At 44.0% G+C, this 13567-nt stretch overlaps 1 protein-coding gene across 1 annotated transcript in view; it reads left to right on the forward strand.

The window, feature by feature from the left end:
* Nucleotides 1-13567, forward strand: part of LOC119979675 (carboxypeptidase N catalytic chain-like) — a 38877-nt gene that overhangs the window by 24244 nt on the left and 1066 nt on the right. The window contains exons 5-8 of the mRNA XM_038822214.1: nucleotides 1100-1211; nucleotides 2222-2361; nucleotides 9639-9738; nucleotides 12659-12777. Coding sequence (XP_038678142.1) covers nucleotides 1100-1211; nucleotides 2222-2361; nucleotides 9639-9738; nucleotides 12659-12777 — 471 coding nt within the window. The remainder of the gene's footprint in view (nucleotides 1-1099; nucleotides 1212-2221; nucleotides 2362-9638; nucleotides 9739-12658; nucleotides 12778-13567) is intronic.

Genomic DNA, 13567 nt, shown 5'->3' on the forward strand with positions numbered 1-13567 from the left:
TCGAGGGGTTCCACGTGGTTTATATATAGAATAACAGTTACCCAGTAGTGAGTTACAGACTGGAATCTAATCGAGGGGTTCAGGGTGGTTTATATATAGAATAACAGATACCCGGGAGTGAGTTACAGACTGGAATCTAATCGAGGGGTTCGGGGTGGTTTATATATAGAATAACAGATACCCGGGAGTGAGTTACAGACTGGAATCTAATCGAGGGGTTCAGGGTGGTTTATATATAGAATAACAGATACCCGGGAGTGAGTTACAGACTGGAATCTAATCGAGGGGTTCAGGGTGGTTTATATATAGAATAACAGACACCCGGGAGTGAGTTACAGACTGGAATCTAATCGAGGGGTTCGGGATGGTTTATATATAGAATAACAGATACCCGGGAGTGAGTTACAGACTGGAATCTAATCAAGGGGTTTGGGTGGTTTATATAGAATAACAGATACCCGGGAGTGAGTTACAGACTGGAATCTAATCGAGGGGTTTGGGGTGGTTTATATATAGAATAACAGATACCCAGGGAGTGAGTTACAGACTGGAATCTAATCGAGGGGTTTGGATGGTTTATATATAGAATAACAGATACCCGGGAGTGAGTTACAGACTGGAATCTAATCGAGGGGTTCAGGGTGGTTTCTATATAGAATAACAGATACCCGGGAGTGAGTTACAGACTGGAATCTAATCGAGGGGTTTGGATGGTTTATATACAGAATACCAGATATCCGGGATTGAATCTAATCCAACGGTGTTTTCTACATTGAATAACAGATCCTTTTCCATAAAGATGGATGTTAACCATGTGTTTTGCTGGAATTCTTGAGTCAAATATTTGACAGACGTGCAAACCCCGCGCCTGCTGTATTTCTATTGTCCACCAGAGGGAGCAGCTGTAATGCAGTTTGAGAATTATTATCCCAGAGCAGTTTGTGACCATCATCCCGGGTTTCAGCGAAGCAACAACATACGACGAAAGGAGTTTCAACTTTGAATAATTGAGGGGTTATTTTGTGTGGAAATCTCAATTCTGCTGCACGAACCAGACTTTGCTTCTTTCTGTCCCCGATAAATGTCTCTCTCGTTTCAGCTTGCTAAGGTCTATTCCTACTCCCATGGCTGGATGCACAGCGGAACCAATTGCGGAGACTACTTCCCTGAAGGGATCACAAATGGTGCCAGTTGGTATTCGCTTTCGAGAGGTGAGGCGTCGCCCCCTCCCTCTGCTTCGAGCATCTTCCAATCTTTGCTGCAGAGAATGAGGCCATTTAGCCCATCGTGCGCCGTGCCAGCCCAGATACGGTTCCTTCTGGGCATTTGCCAAGGCAAAACTCTCTTTCACTCAGCCCTTTGGGAGGCAGAGTCTTTGAACAATGGCCGGGGGGAGGGGTGGGGCCACCCCCAAGCAGCCCCTGGGGTATGCAGACATGGGCAAGGAAAATCCCACCAACCTCCCGCTCCCAAAATCAATGTGCCCTCCGGTTCAATGAGCTGCTCTGTTCCCTCGACACGTGTCACAGTGGTTAGCACTGTTGCTTCACAGTGCCAGGGTCCCAGGTGCGGTTCCCGGCTTGGGCCACTGTCTGTGCAGAGTCTGCACGTTCTCCCCGTGTCTGCGTGGGTTTCCTCCGGGTGCTCCGGATTCCTCCCACAAATCCCAAGAGACGTGCTGTTAGGTAATTTGGACATTCTGAATTCTCCATCTGTGCACCCGAACAGGTGCCGGAATGTGGCGACTAGGGGCTTTTCACTTCATTGCAGTGTTAATGTCAGCCTGCTTGTGACAATAATAAAGATTATTATTATCATTGATGCCATTGGAATGATCCAATTTTAAGGCTGATATCTCCACTCTCATCATCTCCAACCACCACCCCCCCTCCTCCCGCCCCCCCCCCCCCCCCCCCCCCCCCCCCCCCCCCCAACTCCTCGTCCGACAATTCATCCAACAGTCTTGTAATCCCTCCAAGTTCAGGGATCTCACTCTCGCTGTACCAGCTGACAGCAGCGTGAGATCAGGCCAGCGTGATCTTACACCACGCCATCAACCACACCCTGGCCCCCGTCACATCAGCTCAAAACCACGCCGTGTGTGGGGCGGGGCTTTGGGGGACCTGCATGCATTAACTTGTGATTTTGTATCTTAAATCTTCACATTTCAACTTCACCTCGGTTATCAAGCTCTTCTCCCCCTTGGGCCCTGTTGGTGCAGGAATGCAGGACTTCAATTATCTACACACCAACTGCTTTGAAATCACATTGGAGCTAAGCTGCAAGAAGTTCCCACCAAAGAGTGAGCTACAGAGAGAGTGGTACGGAAATCGAGAGGCGCTACTGGCCTTCATTGAGGAGGTGAGAAGTTTAGATGGCTCCGGGTTTCTCCATCGATTAACTTGATGAATTCAAATCAGAGATAATCCAACTCATCGCTTTGATTATTGACACAAAGGTGTTGGCAGGTTCGAGATCAATATGCTCACCTGCAGGATATCTATCAGGCTCTTTGACTTAAAACAAATCCAGGCAAACTCTCAGCCAGAATTTCAAAGACCAATGTAATCCTATTTATCAACCTGATTGGACCATGTCACAGGCTTTGCTCTATTCGATTGAGAATGTTGTCCTGTAATCTCTGTGTAATACACTATCTCTGTGTGTAATATAATATCTGTGCGTGATACACTATCTGTGTGTAATACACTATCTGTGTGATACACTATCTGTGTGTAATACACTATCTGTGCGTAATACACTATCTGTGTGTAATACACTAACTGTGTGTAATACACTATCTGTGTGTAATACACTATCTGTGTGATACACTATCTGTGTGTAATACACTATCTGTGCGTAATACACTATCTGTGTGTAATACACTAACTGTGTGTAATACACTATCTGTGTGTAATACACTATCTGTGTGATACACTATCTGTGTGTAATACACTATCTGTGTGTAATACACTATCTGTGCGTAATACACTATCTGTGTGTAATACACTATCTGTGTGTAATACACTAACTGTGTGTAATACACTAATTGTGTGTAATACACTATCTGTGTGGAATACACTATGTGTGTAATACACTATCTGTGTGTAATACACTAACTGTGTGTAATATAATATCTGTGTGTAATACACTATCTGTGTGTAATATAATAACTGTGTGTAATATAATATCTCTGTGTAATATAATATCTGTGTGTAATACACTATCTGTGTGTAATATAATAACTGTGTGTAATATAATATCTCTGTGTAATATAATATCTGTGTGTAATACACTATCTGTGTGTAATATAATATCTCTGTGTAATACACTATCTGTGTGTAATACACTATCTGTGTGTAATACACTAACTGTGTGTAATATAATAACTATGTGTAATACACTATCTGTGTGTAATACACTATCTGTGTAATATAATAACTGTGTGTAATATAATATCTGTGTGTAATACACTATCTATGTGTAATATAATATCTGTGTGTAATACACTATCTGTGTAATACACTATCTGTTTGTAATATAATATCTGTGTGTAATATAATATCTGTGTGTAATACACTATCTGTGTGTAATACACTAACTGTGTGTAATATAATATCTGTGTGTAATACACTATCTGTGTGTAATATAATATCTGTGTGTAATACACTATCTGTGTGTAATACACTATCTGTGTGTAATATAATACATGAGTGTAATACACTATCTGTATGTAATACACTATCTGTGTGTAATACACTATCTGTGTGTAATATAATATCTGTGTGTAATACACTATCTGTGTGTAATATAATATCTGTGTGTAATACACTGCGTGTAATACACTATCTGTGTGTAATACACTATCTGTGTGTAATATAATATCTGTGTGCAATACACTATCTGTGTGTAATATAATATCTGTGTAATACACTGTCTGTGTGTAATACACTATCTGTGTGTAATACACTATCTGTGCGTAATCTAATATCTGTGTGTAATACACTATCTGTGTGTAATACACTATCTGTGTGTAATACACTAACTGTGTGTAATATAATATCTGTGTAATATAATATCTGTGTGTAACACACTGTATGTGTGTGTAATACACTATCTGTGTGTAATACACTATCTGTGTGTAATATAATATCTGTGTGTAATACACTATCTGTGTGTAATACACTAACTGTGTGTAATATAATATCTGTGTGTAATATAATATCTGCATGTAATACACTATATGTGTGTAATATAATATCTGTGTGTAATATAATATCTGTGTGTAATACACTAACTGTGTGTAATATAATATCTGTGTGTAATACACTAACTGTGTGTAATACACTATCTGTAATATAATATCTGTGTGTAATACACTTACTGTGTGTAATACACTATCTATGTGTAATACACTATCTGTGTGTAATATAATATCTGTGTGTAATACATTATCTGTGTGTAATATAATATCTGTGTGTAATACACTATATGTGTGTAATATAATATCTGTGTGTAATACACTATCTATGTGTAACATAATATCTGTGTGTAATACACTATCTGTGTGTAAAATAATATCTGTGTGTAATACACTAACTGTGTGTGATACAATATCTGTGTGTAATACACTATCTGTGTGTAATACAGTAACTGTGTGTAATACAGTAACTGTGTGTAATACACTATCTGTGTGTAATATAATATCTGTGTGTAATACAATATATGTGTGTAATACAGTAACTGTGTGTAATATAATATCTGTGTGTAATACACTATCTGTGCGTAATACACTATCTGTGTGTAATACACTATCTGTGTGTAATACACTATCTGTGTGTAATATAATATCTCTGTGTAATACACTAACTGTGTGTAATACACTGTCTGTGTATAATACACTGTCTGTGTGTAATGTAATATCTGTGTGTAATACACTATCTGTGTGTAATGCACTACCTGTGTGTAATATAATATCTGTGTGTAATATAATATCTGTGTGTAATACACTAACTGTGTGTAATACACTATCTGTGTGTAATACAATATGTGTGTGTAATATAATATGTGTGTAATACCCTATCTGTGTGTAATGCATTACCTGTGTGTAATACACTATCTGTGTGTAATACAATATCTGTGTGTAATACACTATCTGTGTGTAATATAATATGTGTGTAATACACTATCTGTGTGTAATACACTATCTGTGTGTAATATAATATCTGTGTGTAATACACTATCTGTGTGTAATACACTAACTGTGTGTAATATAATATCTGTGTGTAATATAATATCTGCGTGTAATACACTATATGTGTGTAATATAATATCTGTGTGTAATATAATATCTGTGTGTAATACACTAACTGTGTGTAATATAATATCTATGTGTAATACACTAACTGTGTGTAATACACTATCTGTAATATAATATCTGTGTGTAAATACACTTACTGTGTGTAATACACTATCTATGTGTAATACACTATCTGTGTGTAATATAATATCTGTGTGTAATACATTATCTGTGTGTAATATAATATCTGTGTGTAATACACTATATGTGTGTAATATAAAATCTGTGTGTAATACACTATCTATGTGTAACATAATATCTGTGTGTAATACACTATCTGTGTGTAAAATAATATCTGTGTGTAATACACTAACTGTGTGTGATACAATATCTGTGTGTAATACACTATCTGTGTGTAATACAGTAACTGTGTGTAATACAGTAACTGTGTGTAATACACTATCTGTGTGTAATATAATATCTGTGTGTAATACAATATATGTGTGTAATACAGTAACTGTGTGTAATACACTATCTGTGTGTAATATAATATCTGTGTGTAATACAATATATGTGTGTAATACAGTAACTGTGTGTAATATAATATCTGTGTGTAATACACTATCTGTGCGTAATACACTATCTGTGTGTAATACACTATCTGTGTGTAATACACTATCTGTGTGTAATATAATATCTCTGTGTAATACACTAACTGTGTGTAATACACTGTCTGTGTATAATACACTGTCTGTGTGTAATGTAATATCTGTGTGTAATACACTATCTGTGTGTAATGCACTACCTGTGTGTAATATAATATCTGTGTGTAATATAATATCTGTGTGTAATACACTAACTGTGTGTAATACACTATCTGTGTGTAATACAATATGTGTGTGTAATATAATATGTGTGTAATACCCTATCTGTGTGTAATGCATTACCTGTGTGTAATACACTATCTGTGTGTAATACAATATCTGTGTGTAATACACTATCTGTGTGTAATATAATATGTGTGTAATACACTATCTGTGAGTAATACACTATCTGTGTGTAATACACTATCTGTGTGTAATATAATATCTCTGTGTAATACACTAACTGTGTGTAATACACTGTCTGTGTATAATACACTGTCTGTGTGTAATGTAATATCTGTGTGTAATACACTATCTGTGTGTAATACACTATCTGTGTGTAATATAATATCTCTGTGTAATGCACTACCTGTGTGTAATACACTATCTGTGTGTAATATAATATGTGTGTAATACACTATCTGTGTGTAATGCACTACCTGTGTGTAATACACTATCTGTGTGTAATACACTACCTGTGTGTAATACACTATCTGTGTGTAATACACTATCTGTGTGTAATGCACTACCTGTGTGTAATACACTATCTGTGTGTAATGCACTATCTGTGTGTAATATAATATCTGTGTGTAATGCACTACCTGTGTGTAATACACTATCTGTGTGTAATACACTATATGTGTGTAACGCACTATCTGTGTGTAATACACTGTCTGTGTGTAATACACTGTCCGTATGTAATATAATATCTGTGTGTAATGCACTACCTGTGTGTAATATAATATCTGTGTGTAATGCACTCTCTGTGTGTAATACACTATCTGTGTGTAATGCACTATCTGTGTGTAATATATCACTGTTTGATGGGACAGTGTCGAGGGAGCTTTACTCTGTATCTATCCCATTACTGTACCTGTCCTGTGAGTGTTTGATGGGGACAGTGTAGAGGGAGCTTTACTCTGTATCTAACCCCGTGCTGTACCTGTCCTGGGGGTGTTTGATGGGGACAGTGTAGAGGGAGCTTTACTCTGTATCTAACCCCGTGCTGCACCTGTCCTGGAAGTGTTTGATGGGGACAGTGTGGAGGGAGCTTTACTCTGTATCTAACCCCGTGTTGTACCTGCCCTGGGAGTGTTTGATGGGGACAGTGTAGAGGGAGCTGTACTCTGTATCTAACCCCGTGCTGTACCTGTCCTGGGAGTGTTTGATGGGGGCAGTGTAGAGGGAGCTTTACTCTGTATCTAACCCCGTGCTGTACCTGTCCTGGGAGTGTTTGATGGGGACAGTGTGGAGGGAGCTTTACTCTGTATCTAACCCCGTGTTGTACCTGTCCTGGGAGTGTTTGATGGGGACAGTGTAGAGGGAGCTTTACTCTGTATCTAGCCACGTGCTGTACCTGCCCTGGGAGTGTTTGATGGGGACAGTGTAGAGGGAGCTTTACTCTGTATCTAACCCCGTGTTGTACCTGTCCTGGGAGTGTTTGATGGGGACAGTGTAGAGGGAGCTTTACTCTGTATCTAACCCCGTGCTGTACCTGTCCTGGGGGTGTTTGATGGGGACAGTGTAGAGGGAGCTTTACTCTGTATCTAACCCATTACTGTACCTGTCCTGTGAGTGTTTGATGGGGACAGTGTAGAGGGAGCTTTACTCTGTATCTAACCCCGTGCTGTACCTGTCCTGGGGGTGTTTGATGGGGACAGTGTAGAGGGAGCTTTACTCTGTATCTAACCCCGTGCTGCACCTGTCCTGGAAGTGTTTGATGGGGACAGTGTGGAGGGAGCTTTACTCTGTATCTAACCCCGTGTTGTACCTGTCCTGGGAGTGTTTGATGGGGACAGTGTAGAGGGAGCTTTACTCTGTATCTAGCCACGTGCTGTACCTGCCCTGGGAGTGTTTGATGGGGACAGTGTAGAGGGAGCTTTACTCTGTATCTAACCCCGTGCTGTACCTGTCCTGGGAGTGTTTGATGGGGACAGTGTAGAGGGAGCTTTACTCTGTATCTTTCCCATTACTGTACCTGTCCTGTGAGTGTTTGATGGGGACAGTGTAGAGGGAGCTTTACTCTGTATCTAACCCCGTTCTGTACCTGTCCTGGGGGTGTTTGTTGGGGACAGTGTGGAGGGAGCTTTACTCTGTATCTAACCCGTGTTGTACCTGTCCTGGGAGTGTTTGATGGGGACAGTGTAGAGGGAGCTTTACTCTGTATCTAACCCCGTGCTGTACCTGTCCTGGGAGTGTTTGATGGGGACAGTGTAGAGGGAGCTTTACTCTGTATCTAGCCACGTGCTGTATCTGCCCTGGGAGTGTTTGATGGGGACAGTGTAGAGGGAGCTTTACTCTGTATCTAACCCCGTGCTGTACCTGTCCTGGGAGTGTTTGATGGGGACAGTGTAGAGGGAGCTTTTCTCTTTATCTGTCCCATTACTGTACCTGTCCTGTGAGTGTTTGATGGGGACAGTGTAGAGGGAGCTTTACTCTGTATCTAACCCCGTTCTGTACCTGTCCTGGGGGTGTTTGATGGGGACAGTGTAGAGGGACCTTTACTCTGTATCTAACCCCGTGCTGCACCTGTCCTGGAAGTGTTTGATGGGGACAGTGTGGAGGGAGCTTTACTCTGTATCTAACCCCGTGTTGTACCTGTCCTGGGAGTGTTTGATGGGGACAGTGTAGAGGGAGCTTTACTCTGTATCTAACCCCGTGCTGTACCTGTCCTGGGAGTGTTTGATGGGGACAGTGTAGAGGGAGCTTTACTCTGTATCTAACCCCGTGCTGTACCTGTCCTGGGAGTGTTTGATGGTGACAGTGTAGAGGGAGCTTTACTCTGTATCTAACCCCGTGCTGTACCGGTCCTGGGAGTGTTTGATGGGGACAGTGTAGAGGGAGCTTTACTCTGTATCTAGCCCCGTGCTGTACCTGCCCTGGGAGTGTTTGATGGGGACAGTGTAGAGGGAGCTTTACTCTGTATCTAACCCCGTGCTGTACCTGTCCTGGGAGTGTTTGATGGGGACAGTGTAGAGGGAGCTTTACTCTGTATCTAACCCCGTGCTGTACCTGTCCTGGGAGTGTTTGATGGGGACAGTGTAGAGGGAGCTTTACTCTGTATCTAACCCCATGCTGTACCTGTCCTGGGAGTGTTTGATGGGGACAGTGTGGAGGGAGCTTTACTCTGTCTCTAACCCCGTGCTGTACCTGTCCTGGGAGTGTTTGATAGGGACAGTGTAGAGGGAGCTTTACTCTGTATCTAACCCCGTGCTGTACCTGTCCTGGGAATGTTTGATGGGGACAGTGTAGAGGGAGCTTTACTCTGTATCTAACCCCGTGCTGTACCTGTCCTGGGAGTGTTTGATGGGGACAGTGTAGAGGGAGCTTTACTCTGTATCTAACCCCGTGCTGTACCTGTCCTGGGAGTGTTTGATGGGGACAGTGTAGAGGGAGCTTTTCTCTGATGTTCTGTGTGAATTTGTCAATTGGAGATGATAAACGATTACCGCCTGTACGTTTTGTATTTGTTTCAGGTTCACAAGGGGATTAAAGGGATGGTCCTGGATGAAAATAACAATGGAATTCACAAGGCTGTTATTTCAGTTGATGGTATCAATCACGATGTTACCTCAGGTGGGTGACAGGCTCATGCTGTCTGCTTCAAAACGTAATTGTTCTGTGGAATTACTTCCCTTGCCTCCTCTTCACCTTCTCGATGCATCATTAATGACTTGATCACTGGCTTGCGTTGTTAACATTTGATTAAAGACTGACACCATCCAGGCAAAGCAGCCGATTGGATCGACAAACCCTCCCCCACCCACACACAGTGGCAGCCGTGTGTACCATCTACAAGATGCCCCGCAGCAACTCACCAAGGCTCCTGAGGCAGCACCTTCCAAACCCACGCCCACTACCATCTAGAAGGACAAGAGCAGCAGATACCTGGGAACCCCACCACCTGGAGGTTCCCCTCCCAGTCACTCATCGCCCTGACTGGGAAATATATCGGCCGTTCCTTCACTGTCGCTGGGGCAAAATCCTGGAACTCCCTCCCTAACAGCACAAGGGGTGTACCTACACCACAAGGACTGCAGCGATTCAAGAAGGCGGCTCACCACCACCTTCTCAAGGGCAATTAGGGATGGGCAATAAATGCTGCCCTCGCCAGCGACGCCCACATCCTCTGAAAGCAAAGAAAGATCTTCCAAGTGAGAGAATCCCAGGCAAAGGCCATAACCGTCTGGGGCAGCTGAGGTGGAACAGGAGATGTAACCTCCCATCAGACCTTGGTCCAATCGTTCTCACAAGCTGGTTCAATGTAATCTCGCGAGACGTTGCGAGATGATCCCCACCCACAATGGGAATCGCCTTTTGGCAAATCTGCAATGAGAGCGGGGCAATAAGCCTGACACTAACGTGCAGATTCCCGAGCTCCATCAGGCTTCGGGATTCAATCCCTTCGCTTGGGGGGCCTCAGGCAAGCGCTGTTTGGTACTGGCGACCAGATGGAATGGCACTTTAGGGTCTCCAAAGGGATCGCAGGGCTCCAGCTGCGTGCCCTTTGGGCAGAGTGGTGCCCTGGCACTGCTGGAGTCACCTGGGAACCCCTGGCAATGCCAGCTGGGTGCCAGCCTGGCACTGCCATGGTGCCAAGCTGGCAATTCTTCTGGGCGTGCAATTGGGCCGGGGTTGGCTGGCGTGGGTGTTGCGGTTGGGGGGGAGGGGGGTGGTGCAGGGAGGGTGTGGGGGACCCTCCCATGTTGTGTCTGGGCTGGAGGGGAGGCGGTGGATCATTTTGGGGGCCTCGGAGATTGGGACAGCATTTATAAATGGCGTCCCGACCTCTCGCTACAATGGGCAGTCCCGGTGAGCTGAGATTCCCATTGTAAAAGGAAACAGGGATGTGTTCAGCAATGACGGCCTATTCCCCATTCAGGCCCCTTATTCAACACGAGTCGCGGGGAACAGCCATGTGTTTCTGGTACTGTGGGTGCTGAAAACACGCGGCTAAACACGCTCGCTCGGGGATATATTGCGCCCCAGATGTGGGCTTGACTGAGGAAAAAATGTCCGACACCCAAAAAATTATTAAACTTGTTTTGAATATCGGTGTGGATCTCACCCAAAAAAACAGAGAAACAAGCAGCCAAACTCGCCCAAGAAGACACCTCAACATTTTTGGTTGAATTGCATCCCAAGTCTTCCAGCCCCGACTTAATTAAGTTTGCACTCGGAGATTTTGCGCCTCATCCCGTGATGGGATGGGCTTGATGGCTTTTCTCTCGGCGTCATATCTGAGTGCCGTAAGTGAAAAGGCATCCCACATCCCTGACTCACACCGAAAGAAGAAGATGGCCCAGGAACACTCAGGCTGAACAATGGACTTCCTCGATGGCACTGAATCTGGGAGGATTCTGGCCAGGCCTTCATCGGCAAGTCCACATTAACCCTTACCAACTTTTACAGGTGCACCATAGAAAGCATCCTATCGGGCTGCATCACAGCCTGGTATGGCAACTGCTCGGCCCAGGACCGCAAGAAACTTCAGAGAGTCGTGAACACCGCCCAGTCCATCACACGAACCTGCCTCCCATCCATTAACTCCCATCTACACCTCCCGCTGCCTGGGGAAAGCGGGCAGCATAATCAAGGATCCCTCCCACCCGGCTTACTCACTCTTCCAACTTCTTCCATCGGGCAGGAGATACAGTTATTCTGAGGAAAGGTTGCATCGGCTTGTCCTGTCTCCATTGGAGTTCAGAAAATTGAGAGGTCATCTTATTGAAACATACACGATCCTGAGGGGAGATGACAGTGTGGATAGAATCATACAATCGCTGCAGTGCAGGAGCCCTTTTGAAAGAATATCCAACCTAGGCCCACAACCCTGCCTCATCCCCCTAACCCCACCTAACCTTTTGGACACTAAAGAACAATTTATCATGGCCAATCCACCTAGCCTGCACATCTTTGGACTGTGGGAGGAAACCGGAGCACCCGGAGAAACCCCACGCAGAGACGGGGAGAACGTGCAGACTCCGCACAGACAGTGACCCAATCCGGGAATCGAACCTGGGACCCTGGAGCTCTGAGGCAGCAGTGCTAACCACTGTGCCATCTTGAGGGAGAGTGTAGAAATAGGGGACCATAGTTTCCTAGTTTAGACGGAGCTGACAGAAACTTTTCTCTGAAGGGTGTTAGGCAAAGGAACTTTCTTCCCCAGAGAAATTTGGAGCCTGCTTTGTTGAATATTTTAAAGGCTGATTTAGATAGATTCTTGACCGACGAAGGACTCAAAAGGATCTTGGGGGTGGTAGGAATGTGAGGTGAGACCACAATCGCATCAGCCACGATCTTATTGAACAGCAGAGCAGGCTCGAGGGGCTGAATGGCCTACTCCTCCCAATTAATTTGTTTGTATACATGTTCATAATTAATCTTGCAGCTTGGAGAGTTGGGAATTATTCCACTTTCCCCACGGGTTTGTATAATGCAGTGAGCCTCCACTCTCGGATACATTTGGTTAAAGGTAGCTTTGTTTTGTTTTGAGGTATCGGTGGGGACTACTTCCGTCTGTTGTTGCCGGGCGAATATGCGGTCTCCGTGTCAGCCCCAGGTTATCAGGGACAAGCCATTCTGGTTGATGTTGGCGCCAATGGAGCAACGCTGGTACGTCTTTCTTCCCGATATTTATTCATTGATTCCCACAGCAACAATGTTCATTTCTATAGCACCTTTAACGCAGGATGCTGTCCTGAGGCACTTTGCAGCCAAGGTTCGACACCGAGCCGCCACTAATTCCAACACACGTAACAGCTGCACTCCCACATTCTACTTCCTGTAAACGTCACCTCATCCAAATCCTGGCTGCCCCCTGTCCTGAGTCGCGGCAAGTCCCCTTCACCCTCATGCTCGATGACCCATGCTGTCTTCTGTTCTGTAAGAAGTCTTACAACACCAGGTTAAAGTCCAACAGGTTTGTTTCAAACACGAGCTTTCGGAGCACTGCTCCTTCCTCAGGTGAATGGAGAGGTAGGTTCCAGAAACATTTATATAGACAAAGTCAGAGATATCCGACAATGCTTGGAATGCGAGCATTTGCAGGTAATCAAATCATTACAGATCCAGAGATAGGGGGTGATCCCAGGTTAAAGAGGTGTGAATTGTCTCAAGCCAGAACAGTTAGTGGGATTTTGCAAGTCCAGGCCAGATGGTGGGGGGTGAATGTAATGCGACATGAATCCAAGATCCCGGTTGAGGCCGCACTCATGCGTGCGGAACTTAGCTATAAGTTTTTGCTCGGCAATTCTGCGTTGTCACGTGTCCTGAAGACCGCCTTGGAGAACGCTTACCCGGAGACCTGGAGACTTCTTACTGTGCTCACCCCAGTCCAACGCCGGCATCTCCACATCATCTTCTGTTCTGGCAGTGCATGTTTTGAAATGCTCACCCTTCTTTT

The sequence above is a fragment of the Scyliorhinus canicula genome, chromosome 16 (assembly GCF_902713615.1).
Source record: "Scyliorhinus canicula chromosome 16, sScyCan1.1, whole genome shotgun sequence".
NCBI classification, from domain to species: domain Eukaryota; kingdom Metazoa; phylum Chordata; class Chondrichthyes; order Carcharhiniformes; family Scyliorhinidae; genus Scyliorhinus; species Scyliorhinus canicula.